Source organism: Myotis daubentonii, chromosome 3, assembly GCF_963259705.1.
Source record: "Myotis daubentonii chromosome 3, mMyoDau2.1, whole genome shotgun sequence".
NCBI classification, from domain to species: domain Eukaryota; kingdom Metazoa; phylum Chordata; class Mammalia; order Chiroptera; family Vespertilionidae; genus Myotis; species Myotis daubentonii.
Window position 1 is genome coordinate 53,116,442 of NC_081842.1, and position 18,859 is coordinate 53,135,300.

General features: G+C 34.8%; 1 protein-coding gene across 2 annotated transcripts in view; it reads right to left on the reverse strand.

The window, feature by feature from the left end:
• The window catches only part of ACAP2 (ArfGAP with coiled-coil, ankyrin repeat and PH domains 2), a 146,305-nt gene that overhangs the window by 42,211 nt on the left and 85,235 nt on the right, over window positions 1–18,859 (reverse strand). For both annotated transcript variants that reach the window (XM_059687445.1, XM_059687446.1), the window contains 4 exons: window positions 17,043–17,087; window positions 12,749–12,844; window positions 7,791–7,865; window positions 2,402–2,514 (listed from right to left, as the gene is read on the reverse strand). In XM_059687445.1, coding sequence (XP_059543428.1) covers window positions 2,402–2,514; window positions 7,791–7,865; window positions 12,749–12,844; window positions 17,043–17,087 — 329 coding nt within the window. The remainder of the gene's footprint in view (window positions 1–2,401; window positions 2,515–7,790; window positions 7,866–12,748; window positions 12,845–17,042; window positions 17,088–18,859) is intronic.

The window sequence follows — 18,859 nt, forward strand, 5'->3', positions numbered from 1 at the left end:
GTATTTTGTTGTATCAAAATATAGACTGCTTGGAATTTCCATATCAAGTTTTCAAAAAATGCCAGGTTTGGGGCCTCAATTTTGTCACAAACCAGCTGTGTAACCTTAAATGAGCAACCATCTCTCAGCACCTCCATTTCTTTACTAACAATTGAACTATGATCTATGATTTGAATTAATAAGTGTCATCCTATTACATATTACATATAGATAGCCTCTCCTTTATAAAGCAGTCTCACTTATATAGGTACTATTTTTTGCACTTTGCGAACAGTAGATTACACATGTCTACAATTGAGAATAGTTATTTCCTACTTGATTTTTGTTATATTTTATTATCTATGCTAATTAATATTCATGAAACAAATAATAAAAATAAGGTCCATGCTTAAATCAGAGTTCAAATTTGCTAATGTACATTTTTAAAAATTTTTTTACTCTCCTAAATGGCAATGTAATTTTCCACTAACACTGTACTTCATTTTGAAGTCTGACATCATTTCTCACTGGAGTGCCGCATGAAAGTTCATTTCATTCTTCTTAACATAATGGTATAGTTTCCATGGGTTTATTGGGTTTTCACTATGTTAAACTTTAAGTAGGTTGTTTTGAAATCTGAAGGTTAAAATTCAATTCTAACATTACCTCATGAAACTGAATTGGTTGAAATATCTTTACTATAAAAATTTGATAATCACATTATTTTTATTTCCTACTCCAGCTATAGAAATATGCCAGGAAAGGTTTGAAAGATTATTGTCTTGGTTTTTACAGCTTAGAAAACAGAGTTTTACTTTTTCATTTTCACTTTACTATAGTTCATAAAATTATTTCTAACTAGACCATCTTAGTTGGTCCTTCTATATTCATATATTATTTTTAAAGTTCTATATAACTCAAAGAGGCTTAATATCCTATATAATAAAAGCCTAATATGCAAATTGACCAAACAGCAGACTGGCAGAACAACAGATTGCTATGGCGCACACTGACCACCAGGGGGCAGATGCTCGATGCAGGCCAGCCAAGGCAGGTGCCAGTGGGAGCCCCCCGATTGCCCTGCCAGTCGCCCCACAGTTTGGCCTTGATCACTGGCCAGGCCTAGGGACCCTATCTGTGCATGAATTTCGTGCACCGGGCTTCTAGTCACATATAATCATTATTCTTTCTAGTTTATATTCATTCTCAGGTAAAGAAAAATAATTTCAAATAAAACACACCATGTACCACTTGAACAATTGGTAATATCAAATTCTTGGGAAATGCTCAAATTTGAAAATATCAATGAATGTTTTATCTCTATAACCTCTTCACCAAAAAATCAGAATAAGTATACTAGGAACCCATTTTAATATGTTAAATATTCAAGCATGGTCATTTCCATTTAAACAAAAATGTATACTAAACTTACCAGGAAAACTCTTCTTATTTTGCTAATGTACACTTTTTAAAAATAAAATCTCCTCCATCATTAAGTGAATTCATATTATGTTTAAGTAGAGAATAAAATTTATATATTCAACTATAATATTACAGAAAATCAATTAACTAGAACCCAATACTACTTTTAATTAATACAAAACTGTTCTGACTACTATCTTTTTTTTTTTTTTTTTGCAAAAAGATGGGCATCACTGAATTTAAAAAATAAATGACTGCTATTCAGGATTATCCTGAGACAACCCAATCTTTTTTCTAATGCCTTAATGTCTGAAGTGATTTCACTTTATATTAATACATGGAAAAATACAATAAAATATTTTACACATTCATTCATTTAACAAAATTTACTGAAATAATATTTTATAGAAATAAATTTAGCAAAAAAATGCAGAGTTTCTGGTAGCTATCAAGTTTAGAATAAAGGAGCACCAGCTACCATATACACTTCACATAAGAACAATCCCATTTCCTAAAACTCCTCGTTAATTAAAATTATTGCAAGGATAAGAATCACCCCATTTAAAATTCATAAACAACTAAGTGAAAATGTACAAAACATCATATAGGACAGGAAATCAAAGGGGGAAAGAGTTCATTTGGCCTATTTACCCATTATATTCAACACATGATTTGTAATCAGATCTATTTCCTAACAAATATGAGGGGTAGCTCAAATTGAAAATGTCCTTATTATAATGGTCTAATCAGTATAGACCAATCACTATAAAACTCCTTGCTTCCTGGTTTAAACTTTGCTTAAGTTAGTGTTGTCATTTTTCACTTGCTCCTTAGGGTCCCCTTTCCTAGAAGGGCATCTTATCTTCAATGAACTGGGTTCAGGAAAATTACCATGAACTATGATTTTAGAGAATTATGAAGGAAAGAGTTGCCAAATGACAAGAAAAGTTGGAAGGCTGAGAATATGGAAAAATTGAGGCTATTATTTGAAATATATTACCTGTTCCAAGTTTTGAAGGCATTGCTGGCTCGTTTGAACAGATATCCTTCCATAACAATGCCATTTGCAGCATCTACATTATATTCTAACTTAGAATCATCACTGGAGAAATCCTAGATAAAATAACACAAGAAATTTCATATGATTTGACTAAGCTGCTAGACAAAAAATTTATCCTAGAAAAACAGCTCAAATGGTAGAAAAACTTCGCATTAAGATAGTTCCATCAACAATATTCATAAGAAAGGGGGGAGACCTAAATGTTCAATAACAGAAGAATGCATCAACATATTGAAGAATTTCAATTCAGTGGACTATTATGCAATAATTGTTATAATGATGATGACATAAAACACAGGTGATTGCATGAAATATACTCTGAAAGAGAAAACAAAATAATATAAACTCTATACACACTGTGACTAAAAGCACAAAATAATATGTATACAAGGAGAACAACTAAATATTATACAGGGTGTTATTTTTATTTTTTTTACAGAGAGGAAGGAAGAGGGATAGAGAGTTAGAAACATCGATGAGAGAGAAACATAGATCAGCTGCCTCTTGCACACCCCGCACTGGGGATGTGCCCGCAACCAAGGTACATGCCCTTGACCAGAATTGAACCTGGGACCCTTCAGTCCGCAGGCCGACGCTCTAGCCACTGAGCCAAACCGGTTACAGCAGGGTGTTATATTTAAAATGTTTTCATTTTTTCCAACATTTTATGGTGATGTGTGTGCTAACTATTAAAAATGGAATATGGATACTTTCAAATGGTATTACCACTATTTTCTAATTATATTACTATCATTGTAGTTTTTTAATCTGACAGGAGTAATAACTCCACCATATGGGAGTAATGAAATAAGATAAAGACATTTTGTCCTAAAATAAAATTTAGTGCTACAAAGGAAAGCGACAGTCTGAAGTGCGCATGTCGAGTTCTCTTTTTTTATGAGGACTATAGAATCATTCATAACCTTCTATCATTCTAATCTTCACTTGTATACAATACAAACTTTAGATTTATCCCAAGGATACATGAAATATTGAAATCACAAATCCCACAATTAAATTTTTTCCTGATAAACTTCCAAAGTAATCTGATAAAAATGCAAGATTGCTGCTATCCCCAAATTTAAAACTTTAAAAATCAGTCTCAGTAATTTCAAAAGTACTCTGGACCAATGATCAAAATTAGAAAGCTATCTTGTTAAGTAGTAGTAAACTTTCTGTCTTGAGAAAGATTTTGACAAAAGCTGAATGAGCACCTGCCAAGATTGCTGGACATGGAGTTCCTGCACTAAAGGGGAGGCAGAGTGAGAAAAAATAAGGGCCTTCCAAACCTAAAAGTCTACAAAGATGGAAAAAGGAAGTAAGCTAAAATCAGAATTAAAAACAAAGCTCACCTGACATGTCTCAAAATTAACCCATAAGAGGACATGATACAAAATAATCAAATGAAACAATCTATAAATGAATTAGTACATTTCTTTCTATTTTTTCTTCGGAAAAAAATCAGGGAAACTTTAATTCCTTCCCTTAAAATTTCTTTGAGGCTATAATTTATATAATTATGCAGACAGGATTAAGTCAGCAATAGTTATAATTGAGTTTCATTTGTAACATCAGCAGTTTTTTTTAATAACCCTGATCCTATCTAAAATATCAAATAAGACTTCACTGAAAATGTAATACACTTGTAGTATTCTAATTTTCAATTATATTTTTGAGGTAAATTAGGCCTTTAATTTCATTATTATTAATATCAAATTAATATTTTATAGTATTTAAAATGAGAAGGCTTATATTATTTTATAATGAAAGTAACTAATAATGCTGAGTAAAATATATATTAGCATGTAAATATATTGATGAGCTGACAAATCAGAAAGGAATACTGAAAGGCAAAATATTGAGTGAAAATTGGAAGCCAAAGAGGAAAGCAGAGCAAGGAAGCTAGCTTTCACCTTAAAAACATTTGACTCATCAGAGAACTTGAAGCTTTGGTGTAGGGCCCAGGGAACAGAAGGCAAGAGTAAGGTTGGCCAATAAAGGGAAGAAGCTTTCCCTTTTGAAATTGCAAAGAAGACAAGAAGGAACATCATTACCACTTTTGAGTTGAGATTATGATGGAAGTCTTAGCCAGCAAGATAACAAACAAAAAGCAAAGGATTGGAAAGGAAGAAATGAACTATCATTATTTGCAGATGATAAGGCTTTGTACACAGAACATCCAAAGCTGTACACAAAGAATCCAGAGACAAATTAGTGTTAAAAAGAACACAACAAGATCACTGGTTATAAAATCAATACAGAAAAGTCAATTTTACTCAACTATATACAAAAGTAAACAGTGAAAAAAATTAAAGATAATATTTATAATAACATTTGTAATATAAGTGTCTAGGAATAAATAACAAGATGTATAAGAAAATTATCAAAATTTCTGAAGGATATTGAAGAAAATATTTTAAGCTCATGGATTAGAACACATTGTAGAATAAAGATATTTCTTCCCCAAACTGATCACATTTTTCTAATGCAATCTCTCAATCAAATTCCCAAAAGAGATTTTTATGCTATGTGAAAAGATACTTCTAAAATTTATATAGAAATGCAATTTCCATAGTTTAGGCAATTCACTTTTGAAGAAAAGAGGGTAGAGGAAGCTTTACTTTGTCAGATATAAGAGATACTATATAGCTAAAATAATTAAGACAGCAGAGTACTAGCACAATTAACACACACACACACAATGAAGAATAGAGAACCTGAAGCCGGCCTCATGTATATGGAAGTGTGATATATAACAGAGAATAAAGCACAGACTAGTAGGGAAAGAATAAACTTTTTAATAACTGAATAGCTATCAATGTGAGAATAAAAGGAAATTGGATCTCTACTTCACACCATACACAATTACAGATGGATTAAAGATCGAAACATAAAAGGTAAACCTGCAAACACTTAGAAGATTATACAGGAAATATATCTTCATGATCTTGGGTTGGGAAGGATTTATTAAGCAATACACAAAAAGATACACACACAAACACTCACACATACACACATACAAAACCATAAAAGAATTAAAAAAAAAACACCCAGCTTGTGAAAATCAAAAACACATATACCCTAAAAGGGAGCATATAGCCAGGATATATGAAGAATATGATCAAGTTAGGCAACCTAATGGGAAAAAAAGACTAACAGACATTTCACAAACAGGATATCCAAGTGACTAGAGACATAGGGGAAGGTACTCAAGCTCATTTGTGACTAAAGCATAAATTAAAATGACAATGAGATATCACTATCTACCCACCAAAATAGGCAAAAAGAAAAAAAAAATTCTCACAATACAATGAGATGGCAAGGAGCAATGGGAATTCTCATACAGTGCTGCCTAATGGGAATGGTATAACATTTGGAAAAATAGTTTACATGAATTGATTATGCATAGCATCTTTATTGCTTTAATTGATCAACTTCAATTCTTGAAAATCAAAATAATTACATTAGACATACTTTCCCTTAATTTTTAGTTGACTGGATCTTGTTTTCTTCCCTCCCCACCCCTTTTTATTTTACCTGTAATGCAGCCTTGTGTCAGCATTTAAGGGCAGAAAAAAAGTAAGTATATATATATATAAAATGAGCAAAAATAGCATTACTTTCTTTAAAGGAAAATAGTAATAGACTATTACTTAAAATCAAATAAATTAATTTTAGATTTAATAGTCTAACTGAATTGTGTACATAATAGGGAAAGGCATTAAAAGATGCATAATATTAATCAAATAATTTATTTTAAGCAAACAGTTGTGTTTCCACAAATATCATAACCTCTTGTTTTAATTAGAAATGACTGGTTCCAAATTTTTTAAAATCTTTCCATGGTAATGTCATTTTAGAAAGTTACCCAACCAAAAGTAATTTAACCTTAAACAAAAACAAAAGATGGAGCTAGTCTTACTAGACTATAGCTAGAAGTAACTAATTTAAAGATGAGGTGGTAGACAATATTTCTCTTTGAGTATTAATAACCCATCACCAATAAAATTTTTCTTACTTTTATTACTGATTTCATTTTCTTTTTTTTCCCCCCCACTGACATGTTCTATGTTAGATCTAGTTTACTGGTATTTTAAATTCTAAATCAACCATAACAAAAGTTGATTTGATTGCTCAACAACAAGGGAACAGATTCCGTTAAGGCAATGTTAGAAGGCATCTTTTTTTTCCTTTTGGGGCAGTGGTTCTCAACGTTCTGGCCCTTTAAATACAGTTCCTCATGTTGTGACCCAACCATAAAATTATTTTCGTTGCCACTTCATAACTGTAATGTTGCTACTGTTATGAATCATAATGTAAATATCTGATATTCAGGACGGTCTTAGGCGACCCCTGTGAAAGGGTTGTTTGACCACCAAAGGGGTCGCAACCCACAGGTTGAGAACCACTGTTTTAGGGGAAAGTACAAACACAGTCCTCCACTACCACCAATTACGCAGTTGAGTTTCCCACATCTGGGAAAAGCTCAGGGGTTAGTAAATCAGGAATGTGATCAATAAGCCTCGCCCTGCGAAAACCACCTTCATAGTTAGGGCATCTGCCATGACAGGATAGAGGCATCTTGTCATTTGCTTGTATTATTATATTCAATCTATAATTCTCTCCTTTTGTTTTCAGATTACTACACAAAAAATATCACTGACTATATAAGATAAATATTATTAGGTTGAATTCCAGGTTTGTAATATTCAAAGCTTCTAGCACACAGAAATAAAAACTGGTTTCATATTTAAATTTTCATTTAAAAATATATTTTCCTGATACCAGTTTAGCTAGGCTTAGGCAAATTAACAAGAAATGCAAGTGAAATTTCAGCATCACATGAAAGATGGGGGGTGCTGCCTTAGAGTGCTGCCAGATGGGAAGCCCATAATACCAAACATACACATGGATGCTGAGGTGTTCTCCACCCTACCTACCCACCCACAGCTCCCAACCCAACACACACACACACACACACACACACTTTTACAGGGATTGGTAACAGCCTACCTGAAACTATAGTGTTTTAAAGTCTAACTAAGGACCACTTTTAAATTAGTTAACGCCCTAACAGACTGATGCTTTTGCAAACCGGTTTAAGAGCATGGATTTCAAATATTTTGATGTAAAAGAATAATAGAACAAATGCCTGAACATCTGAAAAATATTTTACTTTTGACAAAAAAAGGAGGAATTCACATACAAATTTAATTATTAAAGCAACTCAAAGGATTTGTTCCAACACAACAGTATCTTGCTAAAAACCAATAATCAAACAATTGAGTAAAATGGAAATTAATATCCTTTCACTTTTCCCCTCAGCTACCTTTTGTTGAATGGTGGAATGTTTCTGCTCCATCTCTCTTTTCTCTTTTGCTGCATCCACAACCAGTCGATCCAACTACAAAGGGGGGAAAAGAGAAAATTATATAGACTTTAAAAAAACGGTATGCTTATTTTTATAAGCATAGTCCCAGTAAGTCAATTTAAATGAACTTTAAGAAAGCATTTTGGCTATAACTTTGAATTGGAGATGTTTTTGTTTTGTTTTGTTTTCTAGTATCAAATCCTCCTTGAAAAGGTCCATAACTCTAAGGAAAATGTTTCTAAGAATAACCATGCTTCAAACAAATGTGGCAGGATGCCTGGTTAAGAATACAACAGAGATAACTTGTTCACTCCTTGAACAAGGAAAATGAATCCAGCTTCAATTGCCTGCTGACCCACTCAGCAATTCTGGTAGTTACAATCAAAGATAGAAAGAAGATACACGGGTGATTTTTTTTTCTGCAGTAGCAAAAAATAGCAGCTAAGCTAGTACATGGCAGCTCTTAGAAGTTCACCAGGATAAGATACTTCCTGTTTTCAAGTTGGCTTCCTAATATTATAATCAAATCTAAGCTAGAAAAAATAATTCATAGAAAAGAGAAAGCTAAAAAATAGTAATAAAGTAGTAATTATTCTTACGACCAGGGTATACAATGATCAATTTTTAAGTGTTTTTTAAAGCTCAAAAATCACAAAATAAAATCATAAAATCCCATTTCTTTCTGTTCCTTTCCATCAGAAAAAAATGAACTTCCATTAAGAGAAATATCTAATTTCCAGTATTAAGACAAATTCACTGACTTCTTGAACTCCTCTTTGCTAGAATAACAAACAACTGGGTTATAAAATACTCTATTATGTGGTTTGACTCTTCTAGACTGTGATGAATGTCATTTCATCTTTGGACCACCACCCTCTCCCCCCATCACCTCTAACTGATTAATGTGTGATAAATGAATAAATAAAAATATAAATGGAATATGGAGGAAGTTAAAGTACTAAAATATCCAAATGCTTTAATTGATATGCTTTAAAAACTAAATTGGATAAAGGCCTTCTTCAAAACTATCTGAAGAGACACAGAAGCATGGAACAGACTGATGGATCTCAGAGGGAAGGGGGGAGGGTGGGGTTGGAAGAGATTAACCAAAAATCTTACATGCATATATGCATAACCCATGGACACGGACAATAGTGTGGTGAAGGCCTGGGGCAGGGCAGAAGCATAGTGGAGGGGGTGAATTGGGGGAAGAGAGGGAACATCTTAATATTTTCAACAATAAAGATAAAATTAATTAATTAAAAAAAAACTATTTGATACTTTATTCACTCTGTATCACAAATGATGTGGGGTTGTTTTGTGTCTTTTTTTTTTTTACAGGAGAATATTCTGGCCACAGATTCTTAATATCACTGACTAGTAATAAAGAATCAAAGAAAACACTGAAACAGAACTGTCACTGCTGTAAAATATTTTATTTAGATAGTAACTATACTACTCCACTATAGGATCTAATACATACATACCTTAGTGACATGTAACACTGATTTAATGGGTAATGCTGATCATGCTACACTAGGGAAATGTTTGTCCTCAATAGTTTCCTATACTGAATAATCCTTATCCCATGGTTTTATAGCCTTTAATTGAATAGTATATAAATAATATTCGTTCATTCAGATTGAAGTGCAGTACAGGGAAACCTCCAAAATTCAACCTAATATCTATAAACTTGAGGGCATGCACCTTACACACAGTACTGCAATGCAAGTGATGCTTTTCTGCCTGTCAAACTGGTAGTAAATCCCGCTTCTGCATTCCACTCCACTGCTATTGCAGCAGAAAGAGGGAAAATTCCCCCTCCCAATCTGTTGGAGAAGTATTAAGGAAAAGTAATCTTTGTCAATGTGGAGGAGAGTTAGGGGAGGTATGAGCTGGGGAGATGTGAAGACTAGCAGTCTTGACTCCTAGATGCTTGGACTGTATCAGGAACAAAGAGTTTGGAGCACAACAGGAAGTACCCCATGTTTCTATTAATATTGCACATTATGAGTTTAACAGGCTGAAGACCAAGAGACTACCATATCAGACCTTTCTTTGACTTTACATATGAGAAATAAAGTTCTATATTATTGAGGCTACTACTTTTCAGTTTTCTATCATATTGCAAACAAACCTAATCTCAATTTATATACCCAGACAGGGCATTTAGCACAGAGAATAACAGTCTGGTAACTTGTTGGTTTCTTCCAATAAATTAAGTTCTTTAGAGGCAGAACACAGTATCACTCTAACTCACGGCATATGCCGTGTACACCATCCCTCCCTAACACCACCCCAACACACATGAGCATGCACCATATTTATTTTTGCTCATTGAATGCAATTCTGATCCCACTATTACCTTTTTCCCCATTTTCCTAAACTCTAGTTTCCATCTTTAATTTCCTCTCCTCAAAAAAGTAACCAGAACTATATGGAAAAGAAAAAAATCACCTAAAAGTAGATACTATTAAATCCAGAGAGTTCACCAATCAACAAGAAAAAATGTCCCAGATCTAGTATAAAATTCTGATCATGTATCAAAAATAATTTGAACATACTGAAATTTCTATAATAGTCTTATATATGTATAATTCATGCATGTTCATGTATTTATATAAAATGAAAAAGTTCACAAAGTTCTATAATCTTAAACTTCTAAAATTTTATTATTCAAAATAGCAAAATACAACATTTTTTAAAACAAAAAGCTATAAATCAAATAAAAAATCAATTAAGACAGTAACTCAATTTTCCAAATGTAAGAAAAGAAAACTAGCCCTGGACTGTTTGGCTCAGTGGGTAGAGCGTTGGCCCATGGATTGAGGGGTCCCTGATTCGATTCCGGTCAGGGGCATATGCCCAGGTTGCGGGCTTGACCCCCAGTAGGGGGCATTCAGGTGGCGGCCGATTAGTGATTCTCTCTCATCACTGATGTTTCTATTTCTCCCTCTCCCTTCCTCTCTGAAATTAATAAAAATATTTTTTTAAAAAAGAAAACTAAATCATATATACTGTAAAACAGACACTATGTTTTTAGATTCTCCTTTTTAGTACTCTCATATACTTTCTATAAAATTTTTTAACTTTAATCTCATTTTTGGTTACACATTTAATCCTACATAAATCTGCCGTAGCATCCAACTTCTTCATTAAGTAAGAGAATATTAAATTTCCTAATATGCTAAATTTCTTTTAAAATATAAACATCAGAGCAAAGGCAACAAAAGCAAAAATAAATAAGTGAGACTATATCAAACTAAAAACCTTTTGCACAGCAAAGGAAGCCATCAATAAAATGAGAAGGCAACCTATCAAATGGCAGGGAGTACCTACAGATCCAATAAGGGGTTAATATCCAAAATATATAAAGAATGCATATAATTCAATAGCAAAAAAACCCCCCAAACAATCCAATTTAAAACAGGCAAAGGATCTGAACAGACATTTTTCCACTGAAGCCATGCAGATGGCCAAAAAGTGCATGACAAGGTATGCAATGTCACCAATCATCAGGGAAATGCAAATCAAAACCACAATGAGATTATTACCTCATACCTGTTAGAATGGCTATTATCAAAAAGACAAGAGATAACAAAGGTTGGCAAGAATGTAGAGAAAAAGGAACCCTTGCACACTGTTGGTAGGAATGTAAGCTGATACAGCCAGTATAGAAAACAGTATGAAGTTTCTCAAAAAATAAAAATAGGACTACCATATGTTCCAGCAATTCCACTTCTGGACATTTATCTGAAGGAAACAAAGACACTCAAAAAGGTATCTGCATCCCCATGTCCATTGCAGCATTATTTATAATAGCCAAGACACGGAAATAACTTATGTGTCCATCAATGGATGAATGGATAAAGAAAATGTGGCATATATACGAAATTGGAATATTTTTCAGCTATTTAAAAAAAAAAAAAAAGAATCCTGGCCTGTGTGGCTCAGTTGGTTGAGCATAGTTCTATGCACCAGGAGGTTACCAATTCTATTCTTGGTCAAGGGCATTGCCAGGGTTGCAGGCTGCATTCCCGGGAGGGGGCATGCAAAAGGCATCGGATAGATGATGTTTCTGGTGCTATCACATTGATGTTTCTCTCTCTCCCCCTCTTCCTTCCTCTCTAAAAATCAATAAACTATTCTTTAAAGGGAAAAAAAATTCTGCCATTTAGGACACGGATAGGCCTTGAGGACATTATGCTAAGTGAAATACGTCAGAGAAAGATAAATACCATATGATATGTAGAATCTAAAAAAACAAACAAACCAAAAAACCCAAACTCATAGATACAGAAAGCAGTTTGGAGGTTGCCAAAAGAGGAATAGGAGATGAGCAAAATGGGTAAAGAGGGTCAAAAGCAACAAACTTTCAGTTATAAAATAAGTCCTGCAGCCCTAACCGGTTTGGCTCAGTGGATGGTGCGTCGGCCTGTGGACTGAAAGGTCCCAGGTTCGATTCCGGTCAAGGACATGTATCGGGTTGCGGGCATATCCCCAGTAGGAGATGTGCAGGAGGCAGCTGATCGATGTTTCTCTCTCTCTCATCGATGTTTCTAACTCTCTCTCTCTTTCCCTTCCTCTCTGTAAAAAATCAATAAAATATATTAAAAAAAATAAAAAATAAGTCCTGTACTGTAATGTACAGCATGGTAACTATAGTAAATATAATACTGTATTATATATCTGAAGTTGATATGAGAATAGATCTTTAAAGTTCTCATCAAGAGGAAAAGATTTAAAACTATAGGGGGTGATAGATATTAATTAGACTTATTATGATGATCTTTTGTGTGTGTGTGTGTGTATAAAATCACTTTATTATATACCTTCAAGTAATATGTTATATGTCAACTATATCTCAATTTTTAAAAATTCATATGTCAGTGTATAACAAAGAATCAAGAGTATACCTGTGCACCAAGGTCCTTCATGTAGGGCCCAAGTTCACTAAATAGATCATATCCTTGATGAAAGAAGGCCAAGTGGGCATACATAAAGGATAACATCTAATAGAAGAAAAAAAGATTAGCATTTTAAAATCAATTCTTAGATAAACAATTCAAAATTCTTAAAAATCTTTATCCTACCTAATGTATGAAATTATTCCACAAGAGACCAAAATATCAAACCTATTTAAAATTAAACTGGATCATTTTTCTTAAAAGAGTATTTTAGAGCCTGGTTGGTATGGCTCAGTGGTTGAGTGTCGACCCATGAACCAAGAGGACCCCAGTTCAATTCCTGGTGAGGGCACATGCCTGGGTTGCGGGCTCGATCCCTAGTGGGGAATGTGCAAGAGGCAGCCAATCGATGTGTCTCTCTCATCAATGTTTCTATCTCTGTGTCCCTCTCTCTTCCTCTCTCTTTAAAATGAATTAAAAAAATACTTTTAAGAAGAAATAATATGTATAAAAAAGAGTGTTTTAGAAATACTTACAAATATGACAATTTTTATTTAAAAGAAATATCTAAACGGTTCAAAATTTTAACAATGCACCAAATTTTAGTTGTTTGGACTATATCCAAATGATCAAAATTTTCATAGTAATAGTTCGGAAATCGAGTTTTCAATAGCTCCACCAAATTCCTAGGTACGCTATGAAATATCTCTGTGACTTTCAACCAAATTCACTGGTAAAAACTTAAACTGCAAATAAGACATTAAAAGATTCAAAGGAGAAATATGAAGTACTCAAAATAAAGCAAAACCATCACAAACACTTTACAACCTACTAGATTACCAAGCATAATTCAAAAGTAGGGGAATGCTCATATTTGCTCAAGATACCAAAATAAAATGAGTCAACAGACTTTGCTATGGAGGTTTCTTTCTACTCATTCCGAAAATCTAAAATGTCATTAATGGATTGAGATTTTTTTCCAAATTTCTTATATTTTACCTATACATGAGAGAAAAATCACCTCTACTTTTATTAGTTAAGTTGGCACATGAGAAAGAAATAAACAATTCAATCAAATAATCAATATTAAAAGAATCCTCTAACAACCATGTTATTTTTAGCAAGATGACCCATGTTTAATTCTCTGAAATCTAAAATAGATCCTAAGGTTCATAGTACTTAAGAATTCTTCAAAAGAAAATTTTAAAGATAAAAAAACAATTAGATAATACCCAAAGACAAAGCTCACTAAAAGATGATTGAACAACTTTGTGAATATTATAAAAAACACTAAATTATATTTTAAAAGGGGGTATATTAATAGCTACAACTACATAAATATGCCAGCACATCAAAACTCATATGCATATTAAAAAAATAAATGATGAACTAGGAAAACAACACATGACAAAGGATTAATAGTCTTAATACATAAGAGAGGTTATAAATCAGTATAAAAAAGATGAACATGCCAAAAGATAAAGAGACAAAGGACATAAATAAGGAACTCAAGTAGACAAAAAATATAGGGAAAAACTGTTCAAATTCATTTGAATTAAATAAAAGTAAAATTGAACAATCATATCACATTATCTACCCAATTATAACTAATACCCAGCATTGGTAAAAGATGGGGAAATGTTCACTTGCACACGCTACTAGTGGAAATGTTGTGCAACCCTTGAAATTTGACAGTATTTTTTTAAGTCCTAATAAGTGTTTATACCCTTTGACTAAGTAATCTCTTGTTTTTATTTATACTAAGGAAATAATCATATTATTCATTTGAACAATCATTATAATGTTATACTTTAATGTCAAAAACATGAAAATTACTTAAAAATCCACTAATGAGTGAAGTTAATGTATGGCATATTCAAGGTCAGCAACCTATGATTAGCAAACTATATCTACCAATTATATTTTGATGGCTTATGAGCTAACAATGGTTTTACATTTTGAAATGGTTGAAAGAAAATGAAAAGACATCAAATTCATGATGCATGAAAATTATATGAAATTAAAATTTCCATGTCCATAAAGTTTTATTAGAACATAGCCATGTCATTCATTTATATATTATCTATGGCTGCTTTCTGATAACAGCAGCACAGCTTGAGTAGATGTGAAACAGACCATATTGCTCACAAAACCTAACATATTTACTACCTAGCCCTTCAAAAATAAAAGCTTGCTCACCCCTCGTAAATTCGCATGGTGGAGCTCTGCCTGGCAACAAAAGTCATCATTGCATAAAAAATATTTAATGGCATCTGATGATTTTGGAGTGTATTAGTGAAAAAAGAAAGTGATGAAACAGTATACAGAAATTATTCCTATTTTCTTTAAAAAATTAAATGCTATTTTTAAAAATTATATAGGAATGTTCACATATACATACATACATACAGAAAAAGAGGAAAAAAGACAAAGATATAAACCAAGATATTAACAGTGGTTCTCCCTTGGTGGCAAGATTTATAAGTATTTTTATTTATTTCTTCATGCATTTTATTTTCCAATTTCCAATAACTAACATGCATTACTCTCAATACAGAGGAGGTAGATGTAAACCAAAAGTAAAATATAATTATCAGATTAAAAAATAACAAATATATCTATACTAGAGGCCAGGTGCACAAAAATATGTGCACTCGGGGGGGTCCCTGTGCCCTCTTGAAGTCTAGGACCCCTCGGGGGATGTCCACCTGCTGGCTTAGGCCCGCTCCCCAGGGGACCAGGCCTAAGCTGGCAATCAGACATCCCTCTGGCAGCCCAGGAGCCTTCGGGGGATGTCCACTTGCCAGCAGGGAGCAGGCCTAAGCTGCAGTTGGACATCCTTAGCGCTGCTGAGGAGGCAGGATAGGCTCCCGCCACCACCACCGAGCTGTCAGCTGTCAGCGTGGCTTGTGGCTGAGCAGAGCTCCCCCTGTGGGAGCGCACTGACCACCAGGGAGCAGCTCCTGCATTGAGCAACTGACCCCTGATGGTCAGTGTGTGTCATAGTGACCAGTCATTCCCAGTCGTTCTGCTGTTAGGGTCAATTTGCATATTACCCTTTTATTATATAGGATAGAGGCCTGGTGCACTGGTGGGGGCCAACTGGTTTGCCCTGAAGGGTGTCCCGGATCAAGGCAGAGATCCCACTGAGGTGCCTGGCCAGCCTGGGTGAGGGGCTGAGGGCCATTTTCAGGCTGGCCACACCCCCTTCACAGTGGGGGTCCCCACTGGGGTGCCTAGCCAGCCTGGGAGAGGGGCTGATGGCTGTTTGCAGGCTGACCCAGCCCCTCAGTGGGGACCCTCACCCCATGGGGGTGTGGCCAGCCTGGGTGAGGGGCTGATGGCCATTTTTAGGCTGGCCACGCCCCACGGTGACCCAAGCTCCCAACCTCTCCTTTTTTTCTTTTTTCTTTTTTTTCTGGAATTTATTTATCTTGTATAATTGAAACTTTGTAGCCTTGAGCAGAGCCGAGGGCCAGCCAGAGCAGACAGGAAGTTTGGCTTCCTCCATCGCTGGGGCAACCCAAGCCTCCTGCTCGCTCCAGCCCCGTGGCCACTGCCATCTTAGTTGGGTTAATTTGCATACTTGCTCCTGATTGGCTTGTGGGTGTGGTTTGAGTGTGGCAGAGGGATGGTTAATTTGCATGTTTCTCTTTTATTATATAGGATACACAAAATTTAGGAAAAATATACATAGGGATAAGAATGAAGAGCAATTTAAGTATACCCTTTCAGAGGGAAAAAAATAGTGTCAGTGAACGAAGTCAGACAGGAAAAATTATTTCTAAGATTTTCAAAATATAAAAGTATAATGCCATATCACTACCATTCCCTGCCCAATTACTTATTAACTTTAAAACAAAAAAATAAGAAAAAAAAAATCAATGTCAACATGGGTGCAGAAGCTAAGGAGGAAAAAAGTGATCCTTAATTTTTATCCCATTTGTTTTCTAACTGCACAACAAAGGACAAACTTAAAGGCTGATATATTATCAGCAACCCTAGAGAAAAAATTCTCTAAATGCTGACTATGTATGCCCTGAATCTTAAATATTTAAATGTCTGATTTAAGGAGATCAGTGTATTAAGTGATGAGACACACACAAATAACTATAAGATGACAGAGACAAAAAAGTGGATGACATATAATTAGTACAAAAAGATAAATACAAAGATTAATTATAAACCTGGAATAAATATGTACACACACACACACACACATACACGCTTCTTTAAACACTTAAATATGTACATGTAATTTCATATTAAAACATTTAAAACATGATTTCAATAAATATCTTACTGATTTTAGGATTTCTGATCTCCTTTTTGATTGAAGGACATTAATCTGAGGGAAAATACACTTGATTAATCATCCACACATTATTTTAAAAACTAATCCATAATGCAATATTGTAAAAGTTGTTATTTAACATTTCTCCTAAAAAGTAAATGAAAACAAAATTCAAAATTTTCACCCTTCACCCTGCTTTTTGTGAAAACTGTTAGGACAAACATACCAATGAAATTCTAATCCATTTTTGATCTCAAAGAAAAATTGGCTGAGTTTAAATCATAATATTATAGTACTAAAACTATCATTTTGATAGATATTTAAATTTCTTAGAATTCCATCTTTTCCCCACCTTTCTTACCTGATTTGCTCATCAAGACCTTTCAACATATATCCTAATGAAACTGTCATTACTTTTACCACTGTCATCAACCACCATCATATCTCTTCTAGACTACTGCAATAGTCTATGAACTAGTGTTTCAACTCTTGACTTCCTACAATCCATTCAGCAACCAGAGTGATCTTTTTAAAATGTAAATAAGATCATGTTCCATCTAGCTTAAAACTTTCCAACTCCCTACCACAGCCTTCAAGATCCTTTGTGATTGGCCCCTGCCTACCTCGCCAACCTACTTTTCTACCACTTCCCACCCCCCTTTTTTTTAATGTATTTTTATTGATTTCAGAGAGGAAGGGAGAGAGAGAAAGAAACATCAATGATGAGAGAGGATCATTGATCGGCTGCCTCCTGCACACCCCCCACTGGGGATCGAGCCCGCAAACCAGGCATATGCCCTTGACTGGAATCGAACCAGCAACTCTTCAGTCCGCAGGCCAGCGCTCTATCCACTGAGCCAAGCCAGCCAGGGCCACTTTCCCCTTTTGTGTTCAACCACAACCCAATACTACTCCCACCTCAATGCCTGCATACTGGCTGTTCGAACTTCATGTTAAGATAGTTTAAATACTTTCTCTTTACAAAGGTCTAAAGTAGGCCCATACACACACTCTAGTATATCAACCTTATTTATTTTATTCACTAGAGGCCAGGTGCACAAAATTCGTGCACTCGGGGGGGGGGGGGGGTCGGGGTGGTGTCCCTCAGCCTGGCCTATGTCCTCTCGCAGTCCAGGAGCCCTCGGGGGATGTCTGACTGTGGGGTTAGGCCCACAGGGAGTGGGCCTAAGCCCATCAGTCGTACATCTTTAATGCTGCTGTGGAGGCGGGAGAGGCTCTTGCCACTGTCGCTCTACTCTCCAGCCTTGAGCCTGGCTTCTGGCTGAGCAATGCTCCCACAGAGCACACTGACCATCAGGGGGAAGCTCCTGCACTGAGCGTCTGCCCCCTGGTGGTCAGTGCACATCATAGCAACTGGTCATTCTGGTTGATTTACATATTAGCCTTTTATTATATAGGATAGCAATCATTAACTACCTTATATTTTCTTCTTCTTTTGTTTAATTTTAAAAATATATTTTTATTAATTTTTATAGAAAAAGGAGAGGAAGAAAAAGAAACATAGATGTGAGAGTGGAACACTGTTCAGCTGCCTCCTGCACGCCCCCTTCAGGGGATCAAGCCTGAAAACCAGAAATGTACCCTGACCAGGAATCCAACCAGCAACCTTTTGGTACACAGGATGACGCCCAACCAACTGAGCCAGGGCCCTTATATTTTCTTATGTATGTCTTTTCCCCAGCTAAAGTGTAGTTCTGTGAGATGAAGGCCTTGCCTTATTTCCAGGTGTATTCTCCAAGTGGTATGTAGTAAGTACTCAATAAGTATTTGTTAAATAGATTTTAAATAAATATTTTAATTAGACT